The sequence below is a fragment of the Myotis yumanensis genome, unplaced genomic scaffold (assembly GCF_028538775.1).
Source record: "Myotis yumanensis isolate MYYU_CA2020_CCGP unplaced genomic scaffold, mMyoYum1.0.hap1 SCAF_10, whole genome shotgun sequence".
Lineage (NCBI taxonomy): Eukaryota > Metazoa > Chordata > Mammalia > Chiroptera > Vespertilionidae > Myotis > Myotis yumanensis.
The window spans coordinates 20310238-20336181 of record NW_027223761.1 but is presented as its reverse complement, the minus strand read 5'-3'; the positions used below and the strand labels follow the sequence as shown (position 1 = coordinate 20336181).

The 25944-nt window shown below is 43.8% G+C and overlaps 1 protein-coding gene across 1 annotated transcript in view; it reads left to right on the top strand.

The window, feature by feature from the left end:
- Positions 1–803: 803 nt before the first annotated feature.
- The window catches only part of OSBP (oxysterol binding protein), a 33888-nt gene continuing 8747 nt past the window's right edge, over positions 804–25944 (top strand). Inside the window, exons 1-9 of the mRNA XM_070428076.1 lie at positions 804–1332; positions 5687–5895; positions 7586–7836; positions 13416–13614; positions 13857–13959; positions 14255–14309; positions 14508–14639; positions 19047–19292; positions 19574–19694. Coding sequence (XP_070284177.1) covers positions 962–1332; positions 5687–5895; positions 7586–7836; positions 13416–13614; positions 13857–13959; positions 14255–14309; positions 14508–14639; positions 19047–19292; positions 19574–19694 — 1687 coding nt within the window. The 5' untranslated portion in view covers positions 804–961. The remainder of the gene's footprint in view (positions 1333–5686; positions 5896–7585; positions 7837–13415; positions 13615–13856; positions 13960–14254; positions 14310–14507; positions 14640–19046; positions 19293–19573; positions 19695–25944) is intronic.

Below are 25944 nucleotides of genomic sequence, written 5' to 3'. Positions count from 1 at the left end.
ATTAGGAGGATCGTGGATCCAGGAGGGAAGCTATTTCTGGGCTCCCAGAAATTTGGGCCTCCAGATCTGAGCCAGCTGCTGGAAGAGTGCTCTAAAGGGGGAGACTGACTGCTCAGAATCACTCTTCCTAACAAAAAAGCTACAGAGGTCTTAGCTCAGCAAGAGGGATTCCAACACGGCACTTAACCCTTTTGTGAGACTGACTTGCTTGTACTCCCACCAATTCCCCTAAAGCAAGAAACAGGCGGACACGCCCCCCGGGCGCTCATCCCAGTTTTTATTGGCTGTTCCGGCCTGCCCCTCTTCCAATAAGTTTCTTTCATTGGCCAGCAGGTGAGTGCCATTTATAACAACCAATAAGAAATGAAAGTAAGGGATGTGACAATGAGACACCTCCCTTTTTCCTCAACTGATGCAGTCAATGGTAGAAGAGGTTGAGCAGCTGATACCAACCACCAATCCTTAGGGCGGAATAGGGACGCTAGGAAGAATGATGGGAGCGGGTGACGTGGCAGTGACGGGAACATAAAATGAAATGAGTGGCGGAAATACTAGCCAATCCACGATCAAACTGGCCGGGCACTCTGAATTCTCGAGTCCTCCATAAGTGCTGGAGACTTCAGGGAAGCACCAATGAGCTTTACATACGTCTGATTGGCCTTCATAAGAACCAATCAATGACGTGGCTGGCGGACACGTCCTACCCAGGACTCTCAGTGGGTTGTATGGAATGACAGGCCCCAGGAAAATGCCAATGTCCTAGGGATCTTCCACAAGTGACACTCAGCGGCACCAATTGACTTCCTCCTTCCCGGCAGCCGGTCCCTCCTCCCCCAGCGGGCCTGGCGGGGCGGTGACGCTACGCGACGGCGGCCGATGCGCTGGCTGTGTGCGGCGCTCCGGCGGCGAAGGCGGCTCTCGTAGGCGGTTCCGGTTCTGTGTCTCGGGGCGGTGGCAGCTCATGGCGGCGACGGAGCTGAGAGGAGTGGTGGGGCCGGGCCCGGCAGCCATTGCAGCTCCGGGCGGTGGCGGCACGGGTCCCCCGGTGGTGGGAAGCGGAGGCGGCCGCGGAGACTCGGCGCCAGGCTCTGGGGCCGCGCCGGGCACTGTCGCCACGGCGTCTGCGAGCGGCCCGGGCCCCGGGGCCGGGGCAGTGGCGGCGGCGGGCCCAGCCCCAGCACCTCCGCCCGGGGGTTCGGGGGGCTCGGGCGGCTCGGTCGCTGGGGGTTCGGGCTCGGCTCGAGAAGGCTGGCTCTTCAAATGGACCAATTATATCAAAGGCTACCAGCGGCGTTGGTTCGTGCTGAGCAACGGGCTACTAAGCTACTACAGGTAACTGCTTCCGGGGCGCTGTCCCCCTACAGCCCACCTTCCCTCGCCGTCGCCTTCTCCAGCCGGCCCCGCAACTAAGGTCGCCCCGGGCGCCCTTTCGTCACCTGCGCGCATTGACAGCCCGAGGCCCGAGCCCACCATCACGGGGAGAGCATGCCCCACGACGTACCCCTCTACCTGGGTTGCCCAGCCTCGGTGCAACACCTTCCCCCTCGGCCCCTGGCCTTTCCATTATGTTTCCACCAGCACGTGGGTGCAATGATTAATTCTGCACGAGGACGCTGTTGAAGGTGCTAGGGGACACATATAGGAGAGCAAAGCCCAGGCACTGCTCCCAAGGAACTTAGCGTAAAAGTCCCAAGGTTTAGCTTTAGCTGTCTGTGCCCAGTCTCCAAATTTCAAGGTTATTAGCAGCCCTTGATGTACCCGCCGTTGCTCTCTCCACATTCAGGCACAAGGACAGGGTGGCCTCCATCTATCCCCTGTCTTCCTTATCTCTCCAAGACTTGGGTATGTTTTCTCCTAGACAGACAGCTCAGAATGAAGATGTGCACTCCAGTACTGCTTTTATTTTTGCTTGCCCCACCTCCTCCCGTGAGAATGATTAAGTTTTCCATCCAGTAATATTTCTGGGGTCTCTGGCTAGTTTGGTTTGTTTATTAAAAAAAGAATGTCTTTGGTATGGTTATTTCTGTTCAACAATGTATGTCTTATATATTTATGGTCACAGACTTGCCATAACATAACATGTTTTTGGCTACTCATGTTACTATAGATAGAGGGGTTAAGATAGCGGATTTGGGGACAGGGTGTAAACATTTTCTGAGGGCTAGACAGTTTGGATAGGTGTTTTAGGTACAACAACCTGGGAACTAGGAAATATTCCCATATTCCTGATGAGGAAACTGAGACAGCTTGGGCAACTTTCCCAAAGTCTTGAGGAGTCAGGATTTGAAACTAGTTCTGTTCACACCAACATAACCTAAAACCCAGGTTAGTATTACATGAATCAGATACAGAGATAATTAAGTATCAATAGCAACTAAGTTTATAGCTCATGGTTACTATGTTTATTATATTCAAAATGTATAAAGGGAGACTTTGCTTAGTGTAATGGCGTTTCTAATTAAATATTTTTATGAAGACCATCTTATTTGGGTCACAGAACGCTGCTGTTAAGAGCAGCTCACTCTATTTCTTTTCCTCTGCCAGTAGTCACTCTGCCACCAGGAGAGTTAGGGTAAAGAATCTCTTCCATTAACTCTATTTTATTGGCCCTTAGAAAATTTTTAGGGGAAATCAAATGTGCGAGTTGGAGGTTTAATTGGAGTTAGGAACAGTGGAAAATGCCTTAGTGCCTCCTCGCTGCTTAAGCAACATTAGTTGTAACCGGTTTTGTATATTATTTGCATTATTATATTCAGAATTAATTTTAATTTTAACCTCTTCTAATTACTTATCTAGGACTTTAAGGTTAGATAAAAAATAAGAAATTGTGTTTGCTCCAAAGCTTTTCCCCTACTCAACTTCATGTTTATCTATTAAGCTGACCATCAGCCCTGGCCAGTGTGGCTCAGTTGGTTGAGTGTCGTCCCATGCACCGAGGGGTCACTGGTTCGATTTCCGGTCAGGGCACATACCCAGGTTGTGGGTTCCATCCCTGGTTGGGGTGCGACTTTGCAGGAGGCAGCCAATCAATGTCTCTCTCTCTCTCCCTTCCTTTCTCTCTAAAATGGATAAAAACATATTTTAAAAAATTAACTGACCATCATTCTAATGTTCAGTTGGTTCATATCCTAATTTGACTTGTAATTCACTGTTAACACTGATTCCCCATTTTCAAAAGTGTGTACCAGCCGAGGGTCTTAGTGTATGATCATTTTTCCTCATCCAAGTTCTTACCAGATCCACTTTCCCAGCCAGTTGATTTTGATTGGACATTAATAACTTAATGTGTTCTCTTCAAGTACTTGTAACCACTTTTGACTTCTCTCTTACAAGAGCTAGTGGTACCTGTCTGACCACAGATAAAACTCCTTCCAAAACATACCAAACCACATGTTGGGAACTATGCCATGGGCCTGTCCTTGCCAGCTAAGATAGTACCACCCACAAATCAACCAAGCAACAGGATCCAGAGTTATCAAGTCTATGCATTACCCTCAAAATCACATTAAAATACATCCGGCCAACTATGTTGGTAGTCTATTCTACCTAATAGAGTTCTTCCGGTTCCCATCTTCCTGGAGTTGTTTGGCTAAGTTGTCATTCCTCTTGCTTTTCATGCCTCCAAAACCTGTCATTTCCTATACATGCCTTTTAAAAAATACTGTTTTCTTTTTAACTGAGATCCTGTTCTTCCTAGACCTGTCCTCTGATGAACTGTCCTAAGAGGCTTTGGCAGCACCACTTGCCTCTTTTTATGTATCCTGTTCTTCCTTACATACTTAGTTACACAGATGGCCAGTTATTTAAAACCGAATGTAGAATCCCAGCTCTCCCAGGCACATCATGACAGACCCATGGTATTAGTTTTCCTGGCTAGCTTCTAGAGATGGAGTTACTGTTTCAACTGGCCTTTTCAGGGAATAAATTTCTAGCTAGAAAATACCACCTAATATTATAGTGCCTGAAGAACTTACCTTGTACCCTGGAAGTAATTCCTTTTTTCAGCTTCGGTAATCATGTATAGCCATTGGTGTATTTGCCCAAACCCAAGAGCCCTGAGGTCAAGGCTACCTTATTCCCAGGATTTCTTTGTATTTTTGAAACTGCTACAGACTTTATATAATTTGAGAAACTTTTTAGTTCATGAAGATGAACAGGCAGAGATTCCTAGGAAGTGATTTGTGAAAAGTACCAACACATTATGAGGAATGAGGTAGAAGGTCCAAGAAGCACCTTAGAAGTAGAAAGCAAGGGTGAGCTGACAGTCAGCTGTGGGTTGTAATTCGGCCTGCATTATTCATAATGTAACTGAAGCTTGGGGGAGGGGGAGGGGAGAGAAGAATAGAAAAAACAGGGATTCACGTTACAGTGTGGCAGGTGCAGAGAATGGAAAGTGGCCCAGTCCGTTGAGACCCCCTGGCCATCCCATACAGCTCATTTGTGCATTTGAGGATGAAAAACCAGTTTCATGTGACAAACTGAACAATAGGGAATCTACCTTCCTAAGCACAGGAAACCAACTCTCTCAAACACACCTAGTCACTTTCTGGGGACGGGCGTGTGTCATTTTTGGCTTGCAGAGATTCTGGATGTGCCAGGTGTATTTGGCCGCTTGGCTCCAGTGAAAGGGAAATGGCTCTGCTTTGCACTGTAGCAGTTGGCAAAGGACTTTGACCTCTTTATGCTCCAAGTTGGTCAGGGAAAACTGCGGTCTCAACAGGCAGGTCCCTGGGCATAGCCAGCGGGTGATGGGGAAATTAGCACAGTTCACGCTGTACACCCAGTTGTGCTAGCAGCTTGATAGCTCATGTGAAGTCTCTTGTAGCTTGTTGTCACCAAGCGGTCCTGTAAAGTTCAAAAGTTAGTCTATGAATAGAACTGCCAGTAGCGATGGGGAAAAATTTTACACCCAGCCCTCCGAGAACAGATTTGCTGAATCTTTCCTAGCTATTAATAGGATGGCTTAGGAGTTGCCACCAGTAGAGGTCAGTGGACCTTAGGGAAGAACCTGGCAGAGAAAGATTAGACACCTGATGATTCTTTTATGATTATTTTGTCTTTTCTCCCACAGAAAACTATTTATTCCTATTTCATATCATTTGAACTGTAGTCAATATTTAATACTCTAATCATGTAAGTGTGCCTTATACTTCTGCAGTACAATTCTAAGCAGTGTGACAGGTCTCATTTAGGCTGAGTTACAGTTTGGGGGAGATTGTTCAGTACATGTAAAATGCATGAATTTATAAAGCACTATTTTATAATTACAACTTTCTAAATAAAAAGTAATTCCTACTTGCAAAAGGGCATGAGGGAACTTCTTGGGGAGATGGAAATATTCTGTATTTTGATTGTGGAGGTGCTTACACAGTTATGTACATTGTCAAAACTCACTGAATCATACAGTTAAAATTGCTGAATTTATAGTTTATACTTATACTTCAATGAAGCCTCTTTTTAAACAGCTAAGGGTGAGAAGAACAGCAGAGCAATACAGTCTGACTCAGAAACAATACTTGGGCTCTGAAAGGAAATCCCTACTGACTGTTTCTTGAATTTCAGGGAAATACTAGAATTTGCTCCTTAAGACTACTGTATTTTCAAAAGTTATGAAAAGAAATGGAATTGATCAAGGGCAAACCACCCACAGCTTTCTATTTAGCATGTCTTTGCCTCGTTATTGCAGGTCAAAGGCAGAAATGAGACACACCTGCCGTGGTACCATCAACCTGGCCACAGCCAGCATCACTGTGGAGGACTCCTGCAACTTCATCATCTCCAATGGGGGTACTCAGACCTACCATCTGAAGGCCAGCTCAGAAGTGGAGCGGCAGCGCTGGGTGACGGCCCTGGAACTGGCCAAGGCCAAGGCTGTGAAGGTGCTGCAAGAATCAGGTAGGGAACAAAGAACGCTGTGTCAGGGAAACTTTTCATTTGCCCCTCTTACGCACAAATCTTATTTTATCCTTCATTGTCATTTAATTATCAACTCTCACCTAGATGTCTCGGGTACATCATGCAGTGTTTCTCCTGGAGAGATGGTTTTCAAGTGAGGCCAGTTCTGCCTTACAGGGGACACTCAGCAATGCTGGAGCCATTTTCTTGTCCCAGATGAGAGGTGCTGGTGCTCTTGGCTTGTAGTGAGTAGAGGCCAGGGAGGCCACTGAAGCTGTTGCAATGCAGAGGACAGCCACCCACAACAAAGAGTTAGCTATCTGGCCCAAATGCCAGGATTGCTGAGGTTGAGGTTTATGACATACAGGCATAAACAGTTATCCTTTGGCTTTTAATGCCAGTTGACTATCTTACAATTATGAGAAATGATTATTTTATTGCTAGATCAGTTTTAGGATTATTACAACTCAGAATTTGTATTTATCTTACTTTTTAATTTTCTCTTGACTTTTCCTTAACTATTTGTTAGTGGAGTTGAAACAATCTTCGTAGACTACCAAAAACATTTTATGTGACATTTTCTATGAAACATCTTCATTTTGCTGCCTTAGTTTCACTGAAAAAGAGCAATCTGATAATCTTTGTATTTTTCTTCAAGGAAAATGGTAGGATTTCCCCCATAGATGTTGATAGTTTAAGCATACTGAGCTCATTCACTTGGAGCTGACCAAGATGGTCATCTGCTGACTTGTGTTCATCTGTTGTTTTTCTTATCCCCTGTCATTTCCCATACCATATTTATTATCTACTAGGCAGTGAAAGGAAAGTTCACTGCTTTGTAAACATTCTGGTAACAGGGTATGTTTTCATTTTGGCCCTGTCTCTCTGCCTAGCAGTTGCGTTAGGTCTTTCCTTACTTCTTTTGTTTTGAATTTAGTGCTGATGTTTGGCTCCCTGCCCAAAAGAGGTGCCACTGCTGGAGAAACACTTTGCAGTTACAAAAGTATTAAGTACAGATCTGGTAGCGAGAGGTACAACATAGCTGTCTGCTTGACTCATTATTGGAGAGTCATTTAACAGAAGACCTCACATTGATTTCAGTGCAATGTGGCTATAATGTCAGAAAAGATAATTTTTTTATTTTCTTCTCCTCTTCAGAAAAGACAAATAAATTAATTAATCTTTTGTTTATAAGGAGCTAGACTGTGATTCTCAACCCATGTTATACAGGGCCTACTGAACACCTAACAAGTGATAGTGGATTTGCAGTAATAATCAGCTGGGGCTGGATTGGAACCCTCATGCTAAAGTGTAAAGGCTCAGTAATTCATACCTAACCCCAGGAGCCAGTTAGCTTTTCCATCCTGATCTCTAGGTTCTGAAACTTCAGTGTGCATCAGAATTACCTGGGGGGCTTATTCGAAATGCAAGTTTCTGGACCTTACCTCACACTAGCCAAATCAAAGTCCCTGGGGGTGGGGCCAGTGAGTACACCTATAAGAAGAACTCCAGGTGTTTGTGATGCAGGTGGGCTGTGGACCACATTGTGGAGAAGTCTGGTAATGGTAAGCTGTCGGGTGGTCAGAACGCACAATGGGAGGAGTGTCAGTTTGGTTGTGGGCAGAGTTGGCAGGGTTCAGGCTCTCACTTCTGGGCCTGGAATCATGTAAGTTACCTTTTGCTTCTGCAGATGAGTCAGGAGATGAAGAGTCTGTCTCACAAACTGACAAGACAGAGCTGCAGAATACCCTTCGGACCTTGTCCAGCAAAGTGGAGGACCTGAGCACATGCAATGACCTGATAGCCAAGCACGGCACTGCGCTGCAGCGCTCCCTCAGTGAGCTGGAGTCCCTGAGGCTGCCTGCTGAGAGCAACGAGAAGATCAAGCAGGTCAACGAACGGGCCACACTCTTCAGGATCACATCCAATGCCATGATCAACGTAAGTGCAGATGGTGTCTGTGTAGCTTTTTTGTCCTTTCCCTCTTTCAAAATGTAATTCTTCCAAAATGCCAGGAAATTGTAATTGATAAAGTACAGGACATTAGGTCCTGCTTCCCTGCTGGAGGGATTTAAGTTACATTGTTTGTTGCATGAAATAGAATGGGGTGAACAGATGGAATGACTTTCCTGCTCTGCTCAAATGGTCAGGAGGATGCTGCTGGAGTTAGTTAGGAGTCCATAGTTCCAGCCCTGTTTCTGGCACCAGCAGAACATCTGATGGTGATGTTAATTGCATCCTGTAACTCTCTGAATTGCGGTTTTATTTATTTTGAGCTAGATCTATCTGTTGGAACTAAAAGATCTCATGGGCCCCTCCACTGTCAAGTTCTTTGAGCTTTAAGTTGGAGTCTGATCCCTATGTTGCTAATGCATTCTCACCCACGGTGTGGTAAATGGGGGTTGGATCAAGTGAGAGCTTTATCATAGTAGTTATTCCATCTTTACTCCTTGATTTCAAGGGTAATTTTGGATGGTAAGACAATAATACTCAGCTTTGGGCACTTTTGTTTAAAAAGAAGGGGCCACCTCTCTGCCTCCTCGTGACTTCTGTCTTAGTGGCTGTTGCTGGTTTGGGGTACTTCTGCTGCTTGGCTGCAAGGCTTTAGATGAAGCCAAAGCCCCATGGGCATTAGTGATATATTTCAGATCCTGGGCGATCGGTATGAAATGAATACTTGGTTTAAGCAGTGCTGTTTTTCCTCTACTGGTAACCGATTCTCACCTGGCAGGTTGTTTTAGCAGTTTCAACTTGAGAACAAACCCTAGAAGACATTTCATAATGTAAGTGAGAAGGGGACTCTGTGAGAAAAGGCTTATGCGAGGTTGTTGTTGTTTTTCTTACCTTATTAAATAGGATGAAATTACTTCACTAGGGCCAGATTTTCCCTTGTTGGGGGAGTGGTAATAAGACTTTTTAGAACTAGTGTGGCTCTTGCGTGGCTCCTAGAGATCAAAGGTCTTCCCTGTGACAAAGGGGAAGTTTAATTTTTCTCATCTTCAGAGCTCTGACTCACAGAAGGTAGAAAGGACAGTTGTTTTGTCCACTGCAGGAAGGTCAGCTGTCTCCAGGACTCTGCTCATCAGCACTGATGCTGTGTTTCTCAGGTGTAGTCGTGTGCTCATTCTCCAGACTGTGGCACTTCTTAATGACACCTGCTCTGCTGGTCCTCATAAGTCATACAGTCCAATTAATAGTGAATAAGTAATAGAACAACTCAGACCCAAGTCTCCTGGTAGTGAATGTCACCTCTTATCCTTGTCAGGTGAACACCCTACTCCATGACAATTTTTTTCTACTCTAGATGTGAAAAATTTGCTAAATAAAACACCTCTTGATTAAAAAATTTCTCATAAAGCTGAAAGTTTAGTTTAGACTTTACTCTTGAAACTGCTCATCTTTGTTCCTCGGGGCAGTTCTTCCCTAAGTTGTGTTAAAGGGAATGATTGCTTGGGAGTCAGAGGAAAGTTGGGTCTTATTCTTTTCTCTCCTAGTGCACTGCCTGTATCCCTTTCATAGCTGGTTATTGCTTAAAATGTGTTTTTTATCACTGTCTTTCCTTTATACCTTTTAGGTGATAGTGGCAAGGCCGATAGTGTAATATGCATGTTGGAAATTACAGTATTAGCACATCACATCCCTGAAGGGGCTTTTATCCCAAAGGAAGAATACATTTTACTCAATTTCATAGGCTGTAGCTTTTTTTTTTACTACCAAAGTGAATCTCAGGGGATTAAGTTTGACACTGTTAGTATATCCATTTGCTAATTAAGTGGACATCTATTTCGTACCTTCTGTCTCCTAGGCACTATGCTAAGGAATATAAGACAGATGTGGGCCTAAGTAAGACTTTAGACAATAAAAAAATAAATTAAAAAAACACACACAGCCCTAACCAGTTTTGCTCAGTGGATAGAGCATTGGCCTGCAGACTAAAGGGTCCCAGGTTAGATTCCTGTCAAGGGCATGTACCTTGGTTGCGGGCACATCCCCAGTAGCGGGTGTGCAGGAGGCAGCTCATTGATGTTTCTCGCTCATCGATGTTTCTAACTCTCTATCCCTCTCCCTTCCTTTCTGTAAAAAATCAATAAAATATATTAAAAAACAAAAAAACCAAAACACAGATGTGGGTGTGGTCCCTGCCCTCAGGAACATTACTCTCTGATGAGGGGACAGAAGTTACCAGATCAGTAGGACTGTGACAAGTCATGACAGAAATGAGCACTGGCTGCTGATATAGCGCATAGAATTAGAATTCAGCTGAATTCTGAAAGACCAAAGAGAGCCTGCCTATGAAAAAAGGCAGTTAGCCCGGCCAGCGTGGCTCAATGGTTGAGTGATGACCTATGAACCAGGAGGTCATGATTTGATTCTTGGTTAGGGCACATGCCTGGGTTGTGGGCTTGTTCTCCAGTAGAGGGCATGCAGGAGGCATTGGATCAGTGATTCTCTCTCATCATTGATATTTCTCTCTAAAGTCAATAAAAATATATTTTTTAAAAAAGAAAAAGGCAATTAAGTTCAGCTGCCTTGGTTAACTATATAGCCTGGGGCAACCTACTTCCTCTGTAACCTCAATTCCTTTTTGGTAAATGATGACTATACTAGTAAGCTTCTCACAAAGTTGTTGAAAGGCTTTTATTAGATAATTAGGGGCCCAGTGCATGAATTTGTGCACCTTGAAAGGAATTGTGGGTTGCGAGGCTGCGGTGGGCACAGGGGTGGGTCTCCGCGCCCCTGCCTGGTCCCTCCCACTACCGCTCCCATGTGTTGACAGCGCCGGCCCGCTCACCATGTGTCGTCAGCAGGTGCAAGCGGGGCGATGCTGTCAGCAGGTGCGAGCAGCAGCTGCTGCCCCGATTGCCCCTCAGGAGCAGGGGGAGGTGGAGAAGCTCTCAGGGGCAATCAGGGCCGGCTGCGGGTGTGAGCAGCTGCTCTGGCACTGGCAGCAGGTGCAAGCGGGGCCATCGCTGGCAGTGGGTGTAAGAAGCGGCTGCCAGCCCCGATTGCTCCTCAGGAGCAGGGGAGGTGGAGAAGCCCTGAGGGACAATTGGGACCAGCAGCCACCGCTTGCACCCGCTGACAGCATCGAGTAATTGGGGCTGGCGCTGGGCACCGGCAGCGGGTCGTGCAGTGACTCTGGTGCTGGCAGCAGGTGCAGGTGCCCAGCGGGACTGCAGCATGTGAGAGCAAAGAATTTTCAGTAATCACCAGAGGCTCGCCCCAATGACAGCGACCAGCGCCCCGCCTTGGTCTGGTGCCCCCACTCACCTGCTCCACCATCCTGCCGTGGCTGATGCCCTTCATGTTCTGCGTGCGCTCCCTGGTGTCAGTGCACATCATAGTGACCGGTTGTTGAGTTGTTCCGCAGTTCAGTCTATTTGCATATTAGGGTTTTATATATGTAGATTGATATAAAGTGTTCAGCAAATGTTTGATGTAATATTGTCTCACTAAATATTAGTTATGATCAATATTATTAAAAGGGAGTGAGAGAAGAGTTGATCCAGGTAGAGGTGTGGCCTAAGCAGATTCCTCCTTCTCTCCAAAGTCTGGGAACTGCTGGTAATTGATTATTAGTGGAGCAAGTAGCAGTTAGAGATGAGACTGGAAAGGAATTGAGTGTGGAGAAGATGAGGTGCAGATCATACTAACTGGGTTTGGTAGTAGTGCATTAAAAGAGGTTAAGATCGATTTTGGTGCAGACTTAGTATAATCGCTGACACCTTGTTGAATGCTTACTGTGAGCCATATTGGTTCTAAATGCTTTATATATAAAGCTACAACTCTTTAACCAGTTAACTACCACAATATTTTGAATTCAATTAAAAACGGTCTGCTGCTTGTGTCTATAGATGCTTATGGCGTACAAATGGTTAAGGTAGTTACTGTTGTTACTTTCTTACAGATAAGGAAGGTGAAGCACAGAGAGGTTAAATTGCTTGCCTAGAGTTGCATAGCTAGATATTGAGATGGAGCTGTGATTAGAGCCCCAACAACCCAACTCCAGTGTATGTACTGCCTCTGAGTATGGAGGATGGAAAGAAGTATGCAATTCCAGAAACATTAAAGAAGAATTGATAGGACTAGATAATTGGATGTAGGAGGGACTAAAAACTCAGAATCAAGGATGCGTCTTGGTTTTTTGCCTTGGGTACGTGGAAGGGCCCTGGAACTATTGTGCCATGGGGCACACCAAGGGAGAAGCAGAGTCAGAAAGGGAACATGGTGAGTTCACTTTGGGACCCACAGATTTTGAGATTACTTTGAGCCACTGAATAGGCAACTGGATATTCTGGTCTGAAAGCTCCATGAGCACAGAGCTGGAATTACTGATTTCACAGTCATTTAGCCTAGAGGCAATAATCAAAACCAGGGGTGGAGAAATTTTACTTACCTTATAGTTTCTCTAGAACAGGGCATTTAATTTTAAATATACATTGCTTTATTTATTTATTAAGCAAACTTTATCAGGCTCCTACTATGTACAAAGCTACTAAGGAGCTGAAGATAAGTATATGAATTAACCATAAATTGTGTCTTCAAGTTGTGTATGATCCATCTGGATATACTGCACATCAGTCATGCTGCTGTGGCTGGTATAGAATAGAGGTGTGTGCCAAGTGCTGTGGAAATGTACAGAAGAGACTGGGTGCTTAAGCGACTGGGGGGTGGGGAGGTGTCACAGAAGAAAAACATTTGCCATAGATCTGAAACAGTGAAGAGGTCTTGGCCAAGTAGAGAAAAGGGGGAGGAGAGGGCATTCTAAGCACAGCGAATAGCATATGCTATGATACGTAGGCAGGCCTGACAGAAATATGTCGCTCCAGGAAATGGGAATCACCAGGATCCTGGGAAGGAGGATAAAAAGCAGGTGGTAACCTGTGAAGGGTCCTTTATATTCATAACCGGTGATTTTGATTTGGTCCCAGTAACAGCAGGGAGCCAATGATCTGATCAGATTTGTGTTTTGTCTCTAGAGCCTTCCTTTGATTCCTCAGGTAGGCTTCTAATTTTTATGGTCAGTTGTTTCTCTTAGTGACCAAAATAAAAACAAAGTCAGTGTCCCCATATTTGGTCAATTCAGTGCAGATTCTCTACTCTCAGTGCCTGAATTCTTCAGCTTTAGGTGACTTGGGTTTAGTGGAGAATTTATTGAAAACAGTCCTATGCTTTTCCTCCTCTTTCTTTCAGTTGATAGATTTTTTTTTTTTCGGTGTAGTTCACATAGCTGCCCTCTGTGATGTTGCCACAAATACTTTGTCTAGGTTTATTGCTCCCTTGGCATTTGGTTAGTCCTCATGACCAGGAAAATATGAAAGAACCGTGACAACCATGCTCATTTTGTTTTCGGGAGTCGACCTTCGTTGCCTCTTGGAGCTGGCTCTCCCTGCTACTGGGAATTAACAGGGAAAGTCTGCCTTTGTAATCTGCCTGTAAAGTTCCCAGAATGGGTTCACAGGGCCTGAGGGGTGTCTCTGATTAGTTGAGTGACACTTATTAACTCTTTTCCCCTACAGGCTTGCAGAGATTTTCTTAAGTTAGCCCAGACCCATAGTAAAAAATGGCAGAAGTCACTCCAGTATGAGCGAGACCAGAGGATCCGGCTGGAGGAGACCTTGGAGCAGTTGGCAAAGCAGCATAACCACCTGGAGAGGGCTTTCCGAGGAGCCAAGGTGCTGCCAGCACACCCTTCTGGCAGTGCGGGTCCAGGCAAAGGTAAGAAGCTGGGCTTCTGGGTAGCCTGTTCTGCGTGGAGCCAGGGCGTTTTCTGCAGTTGGTAGAAGAACTCCAAATTCTCCTGAATCAGTGACTCATGTGAAATGCAATTGGTGCCACGGATTTCTTCTGTCTTTTCCACTGCTTTCTACCACTTGTTGCTTTGTTTGTGACTCGTATTTAAAAATCCTGCTGAGCCACGTTTTGACCAAAGTAAATAAACAAGGCTTTTCTCCTTGCAGATCAGTGCTGCTCCGGCAAAGGAGACATGAGCGATGAGGATGATGAGAATGAATTTTTTGATGCTCCTGAGATCATCACCATGCCTGAAAATTTAGGCCACAAGTAAGTTATCTTTGATCCTGATAAGAATGAACGTATCTGACCGTGCACAGGTTAGAAATGCTTCAAGGGGAGTATCATACTGAGATCTAGGACCTTTTCCTTGAGTAAGTGGAAACTGTTAGCTTTTTTACCTGACCAGAGATGTTTAAGTTCAGACATATTTTATTCTACGTGTCATTCGATCACCCATTAAGTTTGTGCAGCATGCTTAGCATTCTGCTTTGTAAAGAATGGCGAGGACCAAACTCTAGTTCTGGTCTTTGTTCTAATTCTCATACATTTCCCATCCGTGTAGACGTACTGGCAGCAACATCAGTGGAGCCAGCAGTGACATCAGCCTTGATGAACAGGTAACTCTTATTTGGGAGTTATCTGAAGTGAGGGACTTGAGGTGTGATTCTCAAGGATTTGCTTGTAACGCACCAAGAGAAACAGAAAGTACTGATTGTTGTTTTTTTAGAAATACTTTTTAGCATGGGGGAAGGGAAGGTTATAATACTGGGTTTCTGTTCTTTGTGGGAGATTGAATGGCTTTGTTTTGTTCTTAGAACAAGCTTCAACAGGAAGAGACCAAGAAGGAAAAGAGAACTAAAATACCATACAAACCCAACTATAGCCTCAATCTGTGGAGCATCATGAAGAACTGCATCGGAAAAGAACTCTCTAAGATCCCCATGCCGGTGAGGTTCTCACACCAGGCTTCAGTGGAAGGGAGCTGCTGTGAGGTCCCTCCCACGACTGTGGCAATCTGTGCATGGTCTTTGTTACCCTTTGTCCCTTACAGTGATCTGCTCCAGTGTGAGCTGTGGATCTGGTGTGTTCCAGATCACCTAGAATCAGATGCATTGTGTCAGTAGTTTAAGAGCAGATTCCTATGTTAGCCATGCAAAGATAATAGTCTCTATTTTCAAAAAGTATGCGGTTTAAAGGAGACAAACATGAAGATATTTCCTATGATAGTGTTGTTTGAAGTACTGTGCATACAAATGTTTGGGGAGCATAGAAACAAAAGCAGTTCAACCAAGCAGGTGAGGACCATTGCCATGGTGTTTGGGCTGACTTCCCTGCCTCCAATTACGCCCTCTTCCAGTCTGTCCACACTGTTGTCAAAATGATCTTTTTGTTGACTATGTGGTCATGTCACTCCTTAGCTGAAAGTCCTTCACTAGACCTCTATGGCTTTGAGAGCAGACCAGATTCCTTGGTGGGCTTGCTACTTCCTCCCTGAGGACAAGCTGTGCTCACACATCGGGTGTTCTGGTCACTGGGAATTCCCTTCAGGTACTCGGAGGCATCTTGTCTTTTCCCGAGGGGCATTTGCACACACTGCTCTTTCTGCTCGAAATTTCAGCAGCTTCCCACCCACCCTTGCCACTTTTTTAAAAATAAATACCCTTTTCTTGAGGATTCAGCACAGTTTCATCCGTGCATCTGGTCAGGGTGAGATGTTACCTCTCCTGTGCTTCAGGTTCTATCGTTTATGTCTGGGCAGTGTATATCACTTGCTTGTTTTGGTTAATAAGATTATATAAATTTCAGTTTTTATGTTTTTAAATGATTGAAAAAATCAGAAGAAGGATAATTTTTCATAACGTGATGATTATGTGAAATTTAGATGTTAGTGTCTATCAGGTTTTATAGGAACACAGTGGCACTCATTCGATTGCTTCTTGTGGCTGCTTTTGTCCTTCAAGAGCAGAATTGAATGATTGTGACAGAGACCATGTGGCCCTCAAAGCTTAAATATTTATTATTTTACCTTTTTCAGAAAGAGCCTGGCCAACCCCTGCCTTAAACAAATATTAGCTTAACTCATTGTCATGTGAAAGTCAGGAAGTAGGTGGCTCAGGGCTGGTACTGTGCTCTGCAGTGTCCAGACCAGGCTCTTTCTGTCCTCTTGCTCTGCCGCCTATGGCCTCCGTTTCTAGGTCCTACATGACTGCTCCAGTGTGGGCCTTCAGGGTCTCATTCCAGCCAGCAGGAAGGAAAGAAAAGAAGGGCTTGCTCCTGGAAATTGCATAAACCCTTTCACTTCAATCTCTTTGGCCAGAACTTAGTTATGTGGCCACAGCTAGCTGGGGAAGAGGCTGGCAATGAAGACTATTTTTGGTGGCAAAACCTAGTTAAAAATTGGGGGTTCTACTACTTGTAGAAGGAGGGAAGAATAGATAGTGGAGAGTGGCTGCAGGTTCTACCCATAGCCAGGCCCGAGGCATACAGAAATACAGAAAGCATTCTCCTCCCCTCGTGGGGCTGTGGACCAGTGGACATGGACTGTGTTCCTCATGGACAGAGACTGTGTCTTAATTGTCTTTGGAACCTTGATGCTTCCCCAGTACCTAGCACATACACCGTTTAGCAAATATTGAAGTGGTTAGTTAACTGGGTCTTGGAAAACAAATAAATTTATATGTAAGTGTGTATGATTTCTGTTAGAAAAATGTTGACCTCCAGAAAAGGCCTTGAGTGAAACAAAATAACTGGTTCACTGGGGGCCTAAAAAGATGCCCCACTTGTCTGATGCCTTGAAGGAAGCACCTTGGTAAGGTGCGCTGGAGAGGCAGGTCTCCACAGCCTTGGAAATGCAGACCCTGCTTAGAAACCACTTCCTAGTGCAGGTGACCTCCCCGTCCTCCTTTACCATTAGTTCCTTGTTGACTTTGCCACTAGGAATGTGCAGTCCTGTACCTGTTTGCCTCCAGGTCTAGTCCTCGCCCTGCCCTGCCCTATGCTGTGTCACAGGAAAGCTGGCCCCCCTAGGATGTTGCTCGGACTTCCGTGTCTGCTGGCACGGAAGCTCCACCAGTGCCAGGCACCAGGAGGAGTTTGGAGTAGGGAGAAACTCCAAGGTAATTATAGGGTCCTTAGCTTCTGCCTGATGCCTCAGGCTCTGGGCCACAGTAACACCACTGCTTTTCTCTGTCCCTGCTGTTACTCATCTCCAGCTTGTCTTTTTGGGCTGCCCAACTGTCCATCAGCTATATAACCAATTCTCTGCTACCAGTTCTCTGCTTCCTTCCACTTAAAATTCACAGATTCGTTTGTTTTTCTATTAGGCCTCCAAGGGATAAAATGACTGATATAAAAAGCTTGGTACTTTTAGAGAAACTATGGTCCCAGGAACAGTTCAGGGCCAGGGTTGTGTATGTGGGAAAAGCAGTGATAGCTTAAGAATGCAATGATTCTAGACTCAGGCAGTGCTCAGATGTCTTTTAGCCATTTGGAGAGGATACCACCCACCCCCAGTTCTGAATGTCGGGAAATATTACTTAGTGTCACCTGAAATTTTGCCAATGAGAAATTTTGTTGGCATAGTTAATCAGCACCTTGGAAGATGGAAGCTCTGTCAGTCTGTCGCCCCTCTTGGTGTGCATGTTTCTTGTCACAGTGCTCTTCTGTCAGGGCCAAGAGCGTGACTTTGGAGAGTGGTGCTATTTGTTGAGGGAGGGTAGATTCTACTTCCTATAAGAGCAGTGTTCTAATGTTGGTACCGTGGCTCTGTCTTCTTTGGGAAATTTTCACAGAGAAATGCTTGGTATATTCCTCAGAGAAAAAGTAGGCTCTGTATACTACCTAGACATGTACAAATACATAGAAACAATGTAAAAATATTAATGGTTATCAAGTAATGGTTATCTTTGGCTGATGGCATTTCAGGTAAATTTTTTCCTTCATTTGTAATTTTAAAAAAATATATTTGTATTGATTTCAGAGAGGAAGGGAGAGGGAGAGAGATAGAAATATCAGTGATGAGAGAGAATCATTGATACGCTGCCTCCTGCATGCCCCCCACTGGGGATTGAGCCCGAAACCTGGGTATGTGTCCTTGACTGGAATTGAACCCAGTACCTTTCAGTCCATAGGCTGACGCTCTATCTACTGAGCCAAACCAGCTAGGGCTTCATATGTAATTTTTAAATTACAAGATGTTTTATAATCGGGAGGACAGTAAATATGAGGGGAGTCTGATCAGGGTCAAGGATTGGCAGGTAGGAGGCTGGACAAAGATGAAAAAGAGATGGACTGTCGGAAAGAAGAGTGTTTTGGTTTGGTTTAACAGAAATGTTGCTGTAGGCCAGCTCTATTCACTAGAAAGGATTTTTTTTTCCTTCCTCTGTTCCCTGGACTCAGAACTCCAGCTAGTGATATCCAGGCCTATTCAGCTGTATTGCAGATTAAGTAAGCTTTATGGGCTAGCCTAGAAGCTGAAACGGTTTGTTTGTTTGTTTGTTTTTATATAGCATTTTAAAAAATAACTAATGTCATCTTAAATCCCAGTCAATTTAGAAAGTAATGCTATTTTTAAGGGGGATACTGGGGAGACAGTGTCTCTTTTGTTCCCTTCTCTACACCCAGTGAGTAGCATACGGTCTGACACACATGAAGTCTCCATAAATACTTGTGGAATGAGTAAGTGAATGCTCAGGTGAATGAACATCTGTCTTCTCCCCAGCAGAAATACACAGATATTCAGTGGTTGAGTGCCCTAAGTTGGCTCTAAGCCCCATTAAGAGCACTCCAGGTCCAAGAAAACAACTGTCCAGCCTCAGGGCTAAGAACTCAGAATCCTGGCCTGATGAAGAACTGAACCGATACTTAGAGATCATCTGGTCCAGGAGTAACTTTTGTAATGTTTTCGTTTCACTAGCCAGGACATGCCTGTACTTAAAAATTACTACTCTTTCTTTCCTCTCTCAACAATGTTAAATACCTAATTTCCTCTCTGGGTATACTTGTGCTAAAATACATTTCCTCTTTTATTCATTCATTACCTATTTGATGATAGTCTCCTGTGTGAGGCACTGGTAACTGCATATGCAGTGATGAACAGGAGGCATGGTTCCCATCCCAAAGAGTTTATAGTAAATGAAAAGGTGGTGTATACCACTCACTGACATGAACAGTTGACTAGGGAGAATGGATTGCTTCCAGGTTAGATCTTAGAGTTGCTCTACCTAGCAAAGGCCTCTTCCTAGTGATTTGCTTTATCACCATGACAACTCAGTATGTTTCTCCACCTGCAGAAAAATTAATTTGTCTCTGATAGATGTGTGGGCAAAGTTTTTATATCTGTTTTCTCCTGACAGGTAAACTTTAATGAACCCTTGTCCATGCTTCAGCGCCTTACTGAAGATCTGGAATACCATGAGCTGTTAGATCGAGCTGCAAAATGTGAGAACTCTCTAGAACAGCTCTGTTATGTTGCAGCTTTCACCGTGTCTTCCTACTCCACTACTGTCTCCCGTACCAGCAAGCCATTCAACCCACTCCTTGGGGAGACTTTTGAACTAGACCGATTAGAAGAGAACGGGTACCGATCCCTCTGTGAGCAGGTAAAGGTGCCTCAGGGCGGTGACACGTTTTTTCTTTTTTAAGAAAGGCATGATTTGTTGGTTGCTCCTCCCCTCCACTCCCCCCACCACCACTCCCCTGGTGTGTTTGCAGAAATTTCAGTCCCTGTCATCCCACACTGCCTTCTTTTCCTTCAGGCTTCTATGCTGGTATAAGTGTAAAAATGGCAAGTATGAATTTCGGGTGTTCACCACCAGTTACTAGGCAATACCTTCTCCTTTTCCTTTCTTTCTTCTTAATTTGAATCACTGATTTTTTCAAGGTGAGTCATCATCCCCCGGCTGCTGCACACCATGCTGAGTCAAAAAATGGCTGGACATTGCATCAGGAAATCAAAATCACCAGCAAGTTTCGAGGCAAATACCTCTCCATTATGCCTCTTGGTAAGGCCACCATCTTTGTAAGAACTAGTGCGCCAGGAATAAGGAACCTCTGGCCTGGTAGAGTCAGGAGACTGAAAGTCTGATTTGGGCCCTGAACCTTATTGCTAGCTCTACACAAGTCATTTAACGTCTCAGCTGTTGATTGAGTGAGGAGGCATGAGGCTTTAAGGACCTATCAATTATACATTTTTTGTCTTCTTAGCTATATTTAATGCATCTTTAAGTACTATTTTAAAATATAAATTTTAACATACAAAAAAATTCTATCTCTTAACTGGTGTTTCTATCATTACCCTAGCAATTGAGTTCTCTCTGTAAATAAAAAATATTTTGACTACAAGGTGAGGTTTCTCAGCTATCCCTCCCCCTTCTCCTTTCTACCCTCTCTTCCTCTATCGGATGGGTTAGATATCATTTATGTAAAGGTTGACTTACAGGTAAGAGAAAACTTTATTTATTTTTGTTAATTCTCATCCAAGGATATTTTCCCATTGATTTTCAGAGAGTGGAAAGGAGGGGGAAAGACAGAGAAACATGAGTGTGAGAGAGACACATCAATTGGTTGCCTCTCCTCATACACTCCAACCAGGGCCAGGGATTAAGCCTGCAACCGCGGTATATACCCTTGACTGGTATCAAACCTGGGACACTGCAGTCCTTGGGCCTACGCTCTATTCACTGAGCCAAACCGACTAAGGCAGGAAATTTTATTTTAAAAGATCCATACCCTAGATGGTTTGGCTCAGTAGGTGGAGTGCCAGCCTGCGGACTGAAGGGTCCCAGGTTCGATTCCCGTCAAGGGCACATACCTGCAGGCTCCTCCCCGGCCTGAGCCGTGGTTGGGGCTTGTGCAGGAGGCAACCAATCGATGTGTTTCTCTCACATCCAAATTTCTCTCTGTCTCTTCCCCTCCCTTCCACTCTCTCTAAAAATCAATGGAAAAATATCCTTGGGTGAAGATTTAAAAACAAACAAACACAAAACATGAAAGGTCCTATTGGATGACAAGTTAATTTTGCACTAAGATCAAGAAGACCAGGCCTGAGAATAGGAATCCTAATAAACAATGTTAGAGAGTCTGTATTGTAGGGGAAATGTAGCAGAGATTCTCCATATTCTGTTGAACTAGAGCAGCCCACGTTTGGCCATGTGTGTGCTGAAGAGCAAATGTCGATCTACATAAAAAGAAGCCCAAAGCAGGCAGAGAGAAACCAAATAGTTCTATAGAGTCGTCTGACAGCACCTGCCTGAGTTCCTACGGCTTTCTGTGTCCTGGTTCCATATTCCAGGAAGCCTGGCTGCAGTGTTTGATTAGTCCACTGCAATCATCTTTTTTTTTTTTTTTTTAATATATTTCTATTGATTTCAGAGAGGAAGGTGAGAGGGAGAGAGACATAGAAACATCAATGATGAGAGAGAATCATTGATTGGCTGCCTCCTGCACACCCCCTACTGGGGATTGATCCCGTAACCCAAGCACATGCCCTTGACTGGAATTGAACCTGAGACCCTCAGTCTGCAGGCGGAGTCTCTATCCACTGAGCCAAACCAGCTAGTGCAGCACTCGTTTTTTTTAATGAGTTCCCTTTCTCTCAGAAACAGAAAATATGGCAGTTATAGTGAAAACTAGAAATTAGCCAGGAAAAAACCCAGGAATGTTTATAATTACAAAAGGGGAAAAGAAACTGGAGTGTTAATTCTGCTACTTCATGATTAATATGCAAAAGGCTCTTAGATGAAAAGGAGACCAAGCACTTTTGGTCTTGATCTTTTATGAGGACCTTTAAAAAGGTTCTAATTGTTTAATTATCTTTGAAGCTAATAATTTCAGAAGTATTAAGTTAATAGTAGTAAATACCTGGGATGTTCACACCTAATTTTCAGAACTAGGGTCATATTATAATATGATTTTTCACCTGCGAGACCACCTGAGGATCTCTAAGAGGGTCGTGTGTACATTTAAAAAATAAGAATAGCCCTGCTGGTGTGGCTGAGTGATTGAGCATCGACCCATGAACCAGAGGGTCACAATTTAATTCCTGGTCAGGGCACATGCCTGGATTGGGGGCTCAATCCCCAATGGGGGTATGTAGAAGGCAACCTATCAATAATTCTCTCTCATCAATGATGTTTCCCTCTGACTTGCCCTCTCCCTTCCTCTCTGAAATCAATAAAAATATCTTTTAAAAAATCCCCTTCATATCCCCTTTTATCTGTTCTCCCAATTTCTAAGTGGTTTTTTTATTAGAGTGTTTAATCAATTTACATTTATTATAAGTACTGATCAGGTAGGGATTACATCCACTATTTGGTATTTTTTTGTATATCCTATGTCTTTTTTGTTCCTCTATTATTTCTTTTACTGTTTTTTTTTTTTTTTTTTTTTTTGTATAGTAGAGGTGGAATTTATTAAAGAACAAGTACAGACTCCCTCGTGGGGAGGGGGAAAGCATCCCCTTTTACTGTATTTTTAAAGGTATTTTCATAGTGGGTATCCTGTGTATTACAGTTAACTTCTAATAATCTAGTGCAGGTTAATACCAATTTAATTTCAATAGTGTACAAAAACTTTGCCACCTATATGGATCCATTACCTTTCCCCTCCTTTGTGCTTTCATTTTCATACAAACTGTATTTTTTTTTACATATTAACATAGTTTTATAACTGTTCCTTTATTCAGTTGTCTTTTAACTCATATAGAAGAAAAAAGTTGCAAGCAAAAAATACATTTGTACCGTCTTTTATATAGTTTGATTGTAGTTTTCTTTACTGATCTCTTTTATTTCTCAATGTAGATTTAAGTTACTGTCTAGTGTCCTTTCATTTCAGCCTGAAGGACTAGTATTTCTTGAAGGGCAGACCTGCTAGCTAGGCATTCTTTCAGGTTTTGTTTAGCTGGGAATGTCTTATGTTCTTTGTTTAATAAGAATATGTTTGCTGGATATAGAATTTTTGGTTTGACAATTTTTTACCTTTAGCATTTTGAATGTACATCCTACTGCCTTCTGGCCACCATGGTTTCTGACAATCTTATTGAGGAGCACTTCTATGTAGTACATCACTTCTTAGATTCAAGATTTGTCTTGTCCTTGTCTTTTTTTTAAAATATATTTTTATTGATTTAAGAGAGGAAGGGAGAGGGAGAGGGAGGTAGAAACATCAATGATGAGAGAAAATCATTGATAAGCTGCCTCCTGCATGCCCCACACTGGGGATTGAGCCTGCAATCTGGGCATGTGCCCTTGACCGGAATCGAACCTGGGACCATTCAGTCTGCAGGCTGATGCTCTATCCACTGAGCCAAACCTACTAGATGTTGTCTTTGTCTTTTAATAGTTTATTATGATAGACTTCAGTGTGGTGCTCTTTGAGTTTATCCTATATGGAGTTCATTGAGCTTCTTGGCTGTGTAGGTTAAGGAGTTTGTCAATTTTGGGTAATTTCTGGCCTATATTTCTTCAACTACTCCAACTCTTAGCACCATTTCAGGCAGCTATTGTGTTAAAGCATCACTTGCCACTGATGGTTTTGATAATCACCCCAGGGAAAAGGCTGTTCAAGGTGACCAGGCGCTGAGTCAGGTCAAATAAATATAAGCCCTGTGAGTGGGAGTTTACCAGGAACCACCACAATGGTCAGGTAATGACAGTGTTTTGAAGATGGGGCTTTTAGGGAGCTTCATACTTACTGGTGAAGTGTGAGGCTCCCCAGAAATGTTTGCTAGGCTGAAATCAAGGCTACTGTCAAGCTGGTGAGAGGAGGGTGGGAAGAGAGCAAGTTAAAATGCCTGCCACGTAGCTCATTTTTCTTATTGAGGTTCAGCCATTTGTCTTGAATAAATGCTGCGTGAATTATTGTAAGCCTTTGTTTAATTTTCAGAGATCTAAAATATTTGATTCTGATAATGTTTGCTAGTACTCTTGTTGATTTTTTGAGCAGATACATGGAAGTCCTTACTCCACCATTCTGGAAGTGGCTATCTTCCCCTTCATACATTTGAAATGGTTCTGTGTTTATTTATATATTTTTATTATTATATTTTAAGTTAGATCTTTGTTGTTGGAAGTATTACATATGTCCCTGCTTTTCCCCTATTGATCCCTTCTAGCCCGCTCCCACCTTGTAAGAGCATAAATTGTGTTGTTTTAAGCCATTAAGTTGTGTCAATTGGTCGCAGCAGCCACAGGAAACAAATAGTGTTTATAGCTGAAGTATCAACAGTTACCTGAGTATCACTAAATGCCAGGAAATATTCTAAGTGCTATGGGTGCAGTGGTGAACAAAAGCCATTTTGCTCTCATTTAGCTTGCATTCTTTTCTTAAGTAGACAAAAAGTAAATATATAAATAACTTTATATGTGATAAATCTACGAAGAAAATAAAGTGGAGATAGGGGTTAATGAGAAATGTGTGTGTGTGTGTGTGTCTGTGTGTGGTTCCTTGGATAGGGTGGTCAAGGAAATCCTCCCTGAAAAGTTTACATCAACCAAAAGATGATTTGGGGGAGAGCTTTCCAGCCAGAGTGAACCTGAAAGATAAAGGCCCTGAGTTGGGGGCAAGCATAGCCTATTTGAGAAGCAACAGGGCCACAGTAGGTAGTTCAGAGTGAGTGAGGAGGAACATGATGGATGAGTTGAGAGGGTTTTGTTCTAAATACAGTGGGAAGTCATTGAGAGATTTTTTTTGCAGTGTTAAGTTGATATGCCATGTTTTAAACACGTTATTTTGACTAGAGACTTTAAGGGGGCAAAAGTGGAAGCTGGGAGACCAAAAAGAAGTTGTTACAGAGGTTCTGGCAAGAGGGGATGGTGTTTTAGTCTGCAGTGGTGGTGGGAGAGGTGTTGAGCAAGAGATTTGGATATATTTTTAAGATGGTTGTGAAGATGAAGTGAGATGAGATATGAGGAGAACCTAGCACAGTGTCTGGTTTGCAGTAGTGCTCTCACAGAGTTGCTAGTATTATTGTCAATGTCATTGTCATCATCATCTGCTGCTGCAGCTACCAGGGATACTTTAATCTTTTGTGCAAGAAAGGCACACCAAGCCACATGTGTCCTTTTCACTAGTGGTTACAGAGGGAATTGACTGTTATTTTATATATATATGATTCAAAATAATAAAAATATATGTACATATCTTTAAATTTTTTTTATTATTTTGAATTTTCAGTCACCTCTGTTCAAACAACTAACTGATTTTGATTTGGTATTCATTGGAGATTAACTCATAGGAACAGGAGGAGACTATATCCACTGAGTGCTTATTATGTGTCAAGCATGTTACTGAGTAAATAAACAGACATTTACTGCACAGGATATGATTACCCCAAATTTACAGATGGATGAAACTGAGGCCTAGGAAAGTTAAAAACATCCCCAGGGCCCTAGCCAGTTTGGCTCAGTGGATACAGCGTCGGCCTGCGGACTGAAGGGTCCCAAGTTCGATTCAGGCCAAGGGCACATGCCTGGGTTGCAGGCTCGATCCCCAGTAGGGAGTACAGGGGGCAGCCAATCAATGACTCTCTTATCATTGATGTTTCCATCTCTCTCTCCCTCTTCCTTCCTCTCTGAAATCAATATTAAAAAAAAAATCTTGGTCTCAAGTTAGGAGGTTAGGCAACTTGCCCAAGGCCACACAGCTAGAGTGCAACTGGAACACAAGAGCTGGGATTTTAACTCCAGAGTCTCTGCTTTAAACCACCGCACTCGTCTGCTGCTTGGGGCCTGCCGGGAACAGACATACAGGTTTGCATGGGAACACCCACTCTCACACTCATATGCTCAGCCACGGCAGCTCCTGACTGTACAGAGGGCGGTCCCCTGGACTAAGAGTGAAGAGGGCCACAGGCACACTCCTCCTGGCCCTGACACCACCCTCTGTCTGGCCATCTCAGGAGCCGTTCCTCTGGGGAAGGGAGAAGAAGACTTCCCCTCTCACAGCCCTCAGTGGCCAGGGAAGCTAACAGAATTTATGTGTGGGTGTGAGAGAAATTGTTATATGCAATAAAAAAAAAACATCCCCAGGGTGTAGTACTGTAATGCAGTTCTGACACTAACCACCCAGGTTAATACCAACCACATGAGATTAGGGTACAGTCTCCAGTAAGTCAGCCCTCACTTCAGATGTCAACCACAAGTATGGAGATCCCTAGGCCACTTGCACATCTGACTAACTGACTATAAATTCAGGGGATCCCACGAATCCTTCAGGTTCAATAATTTGCTAGGATGACTTATAGGACTCAGGAAA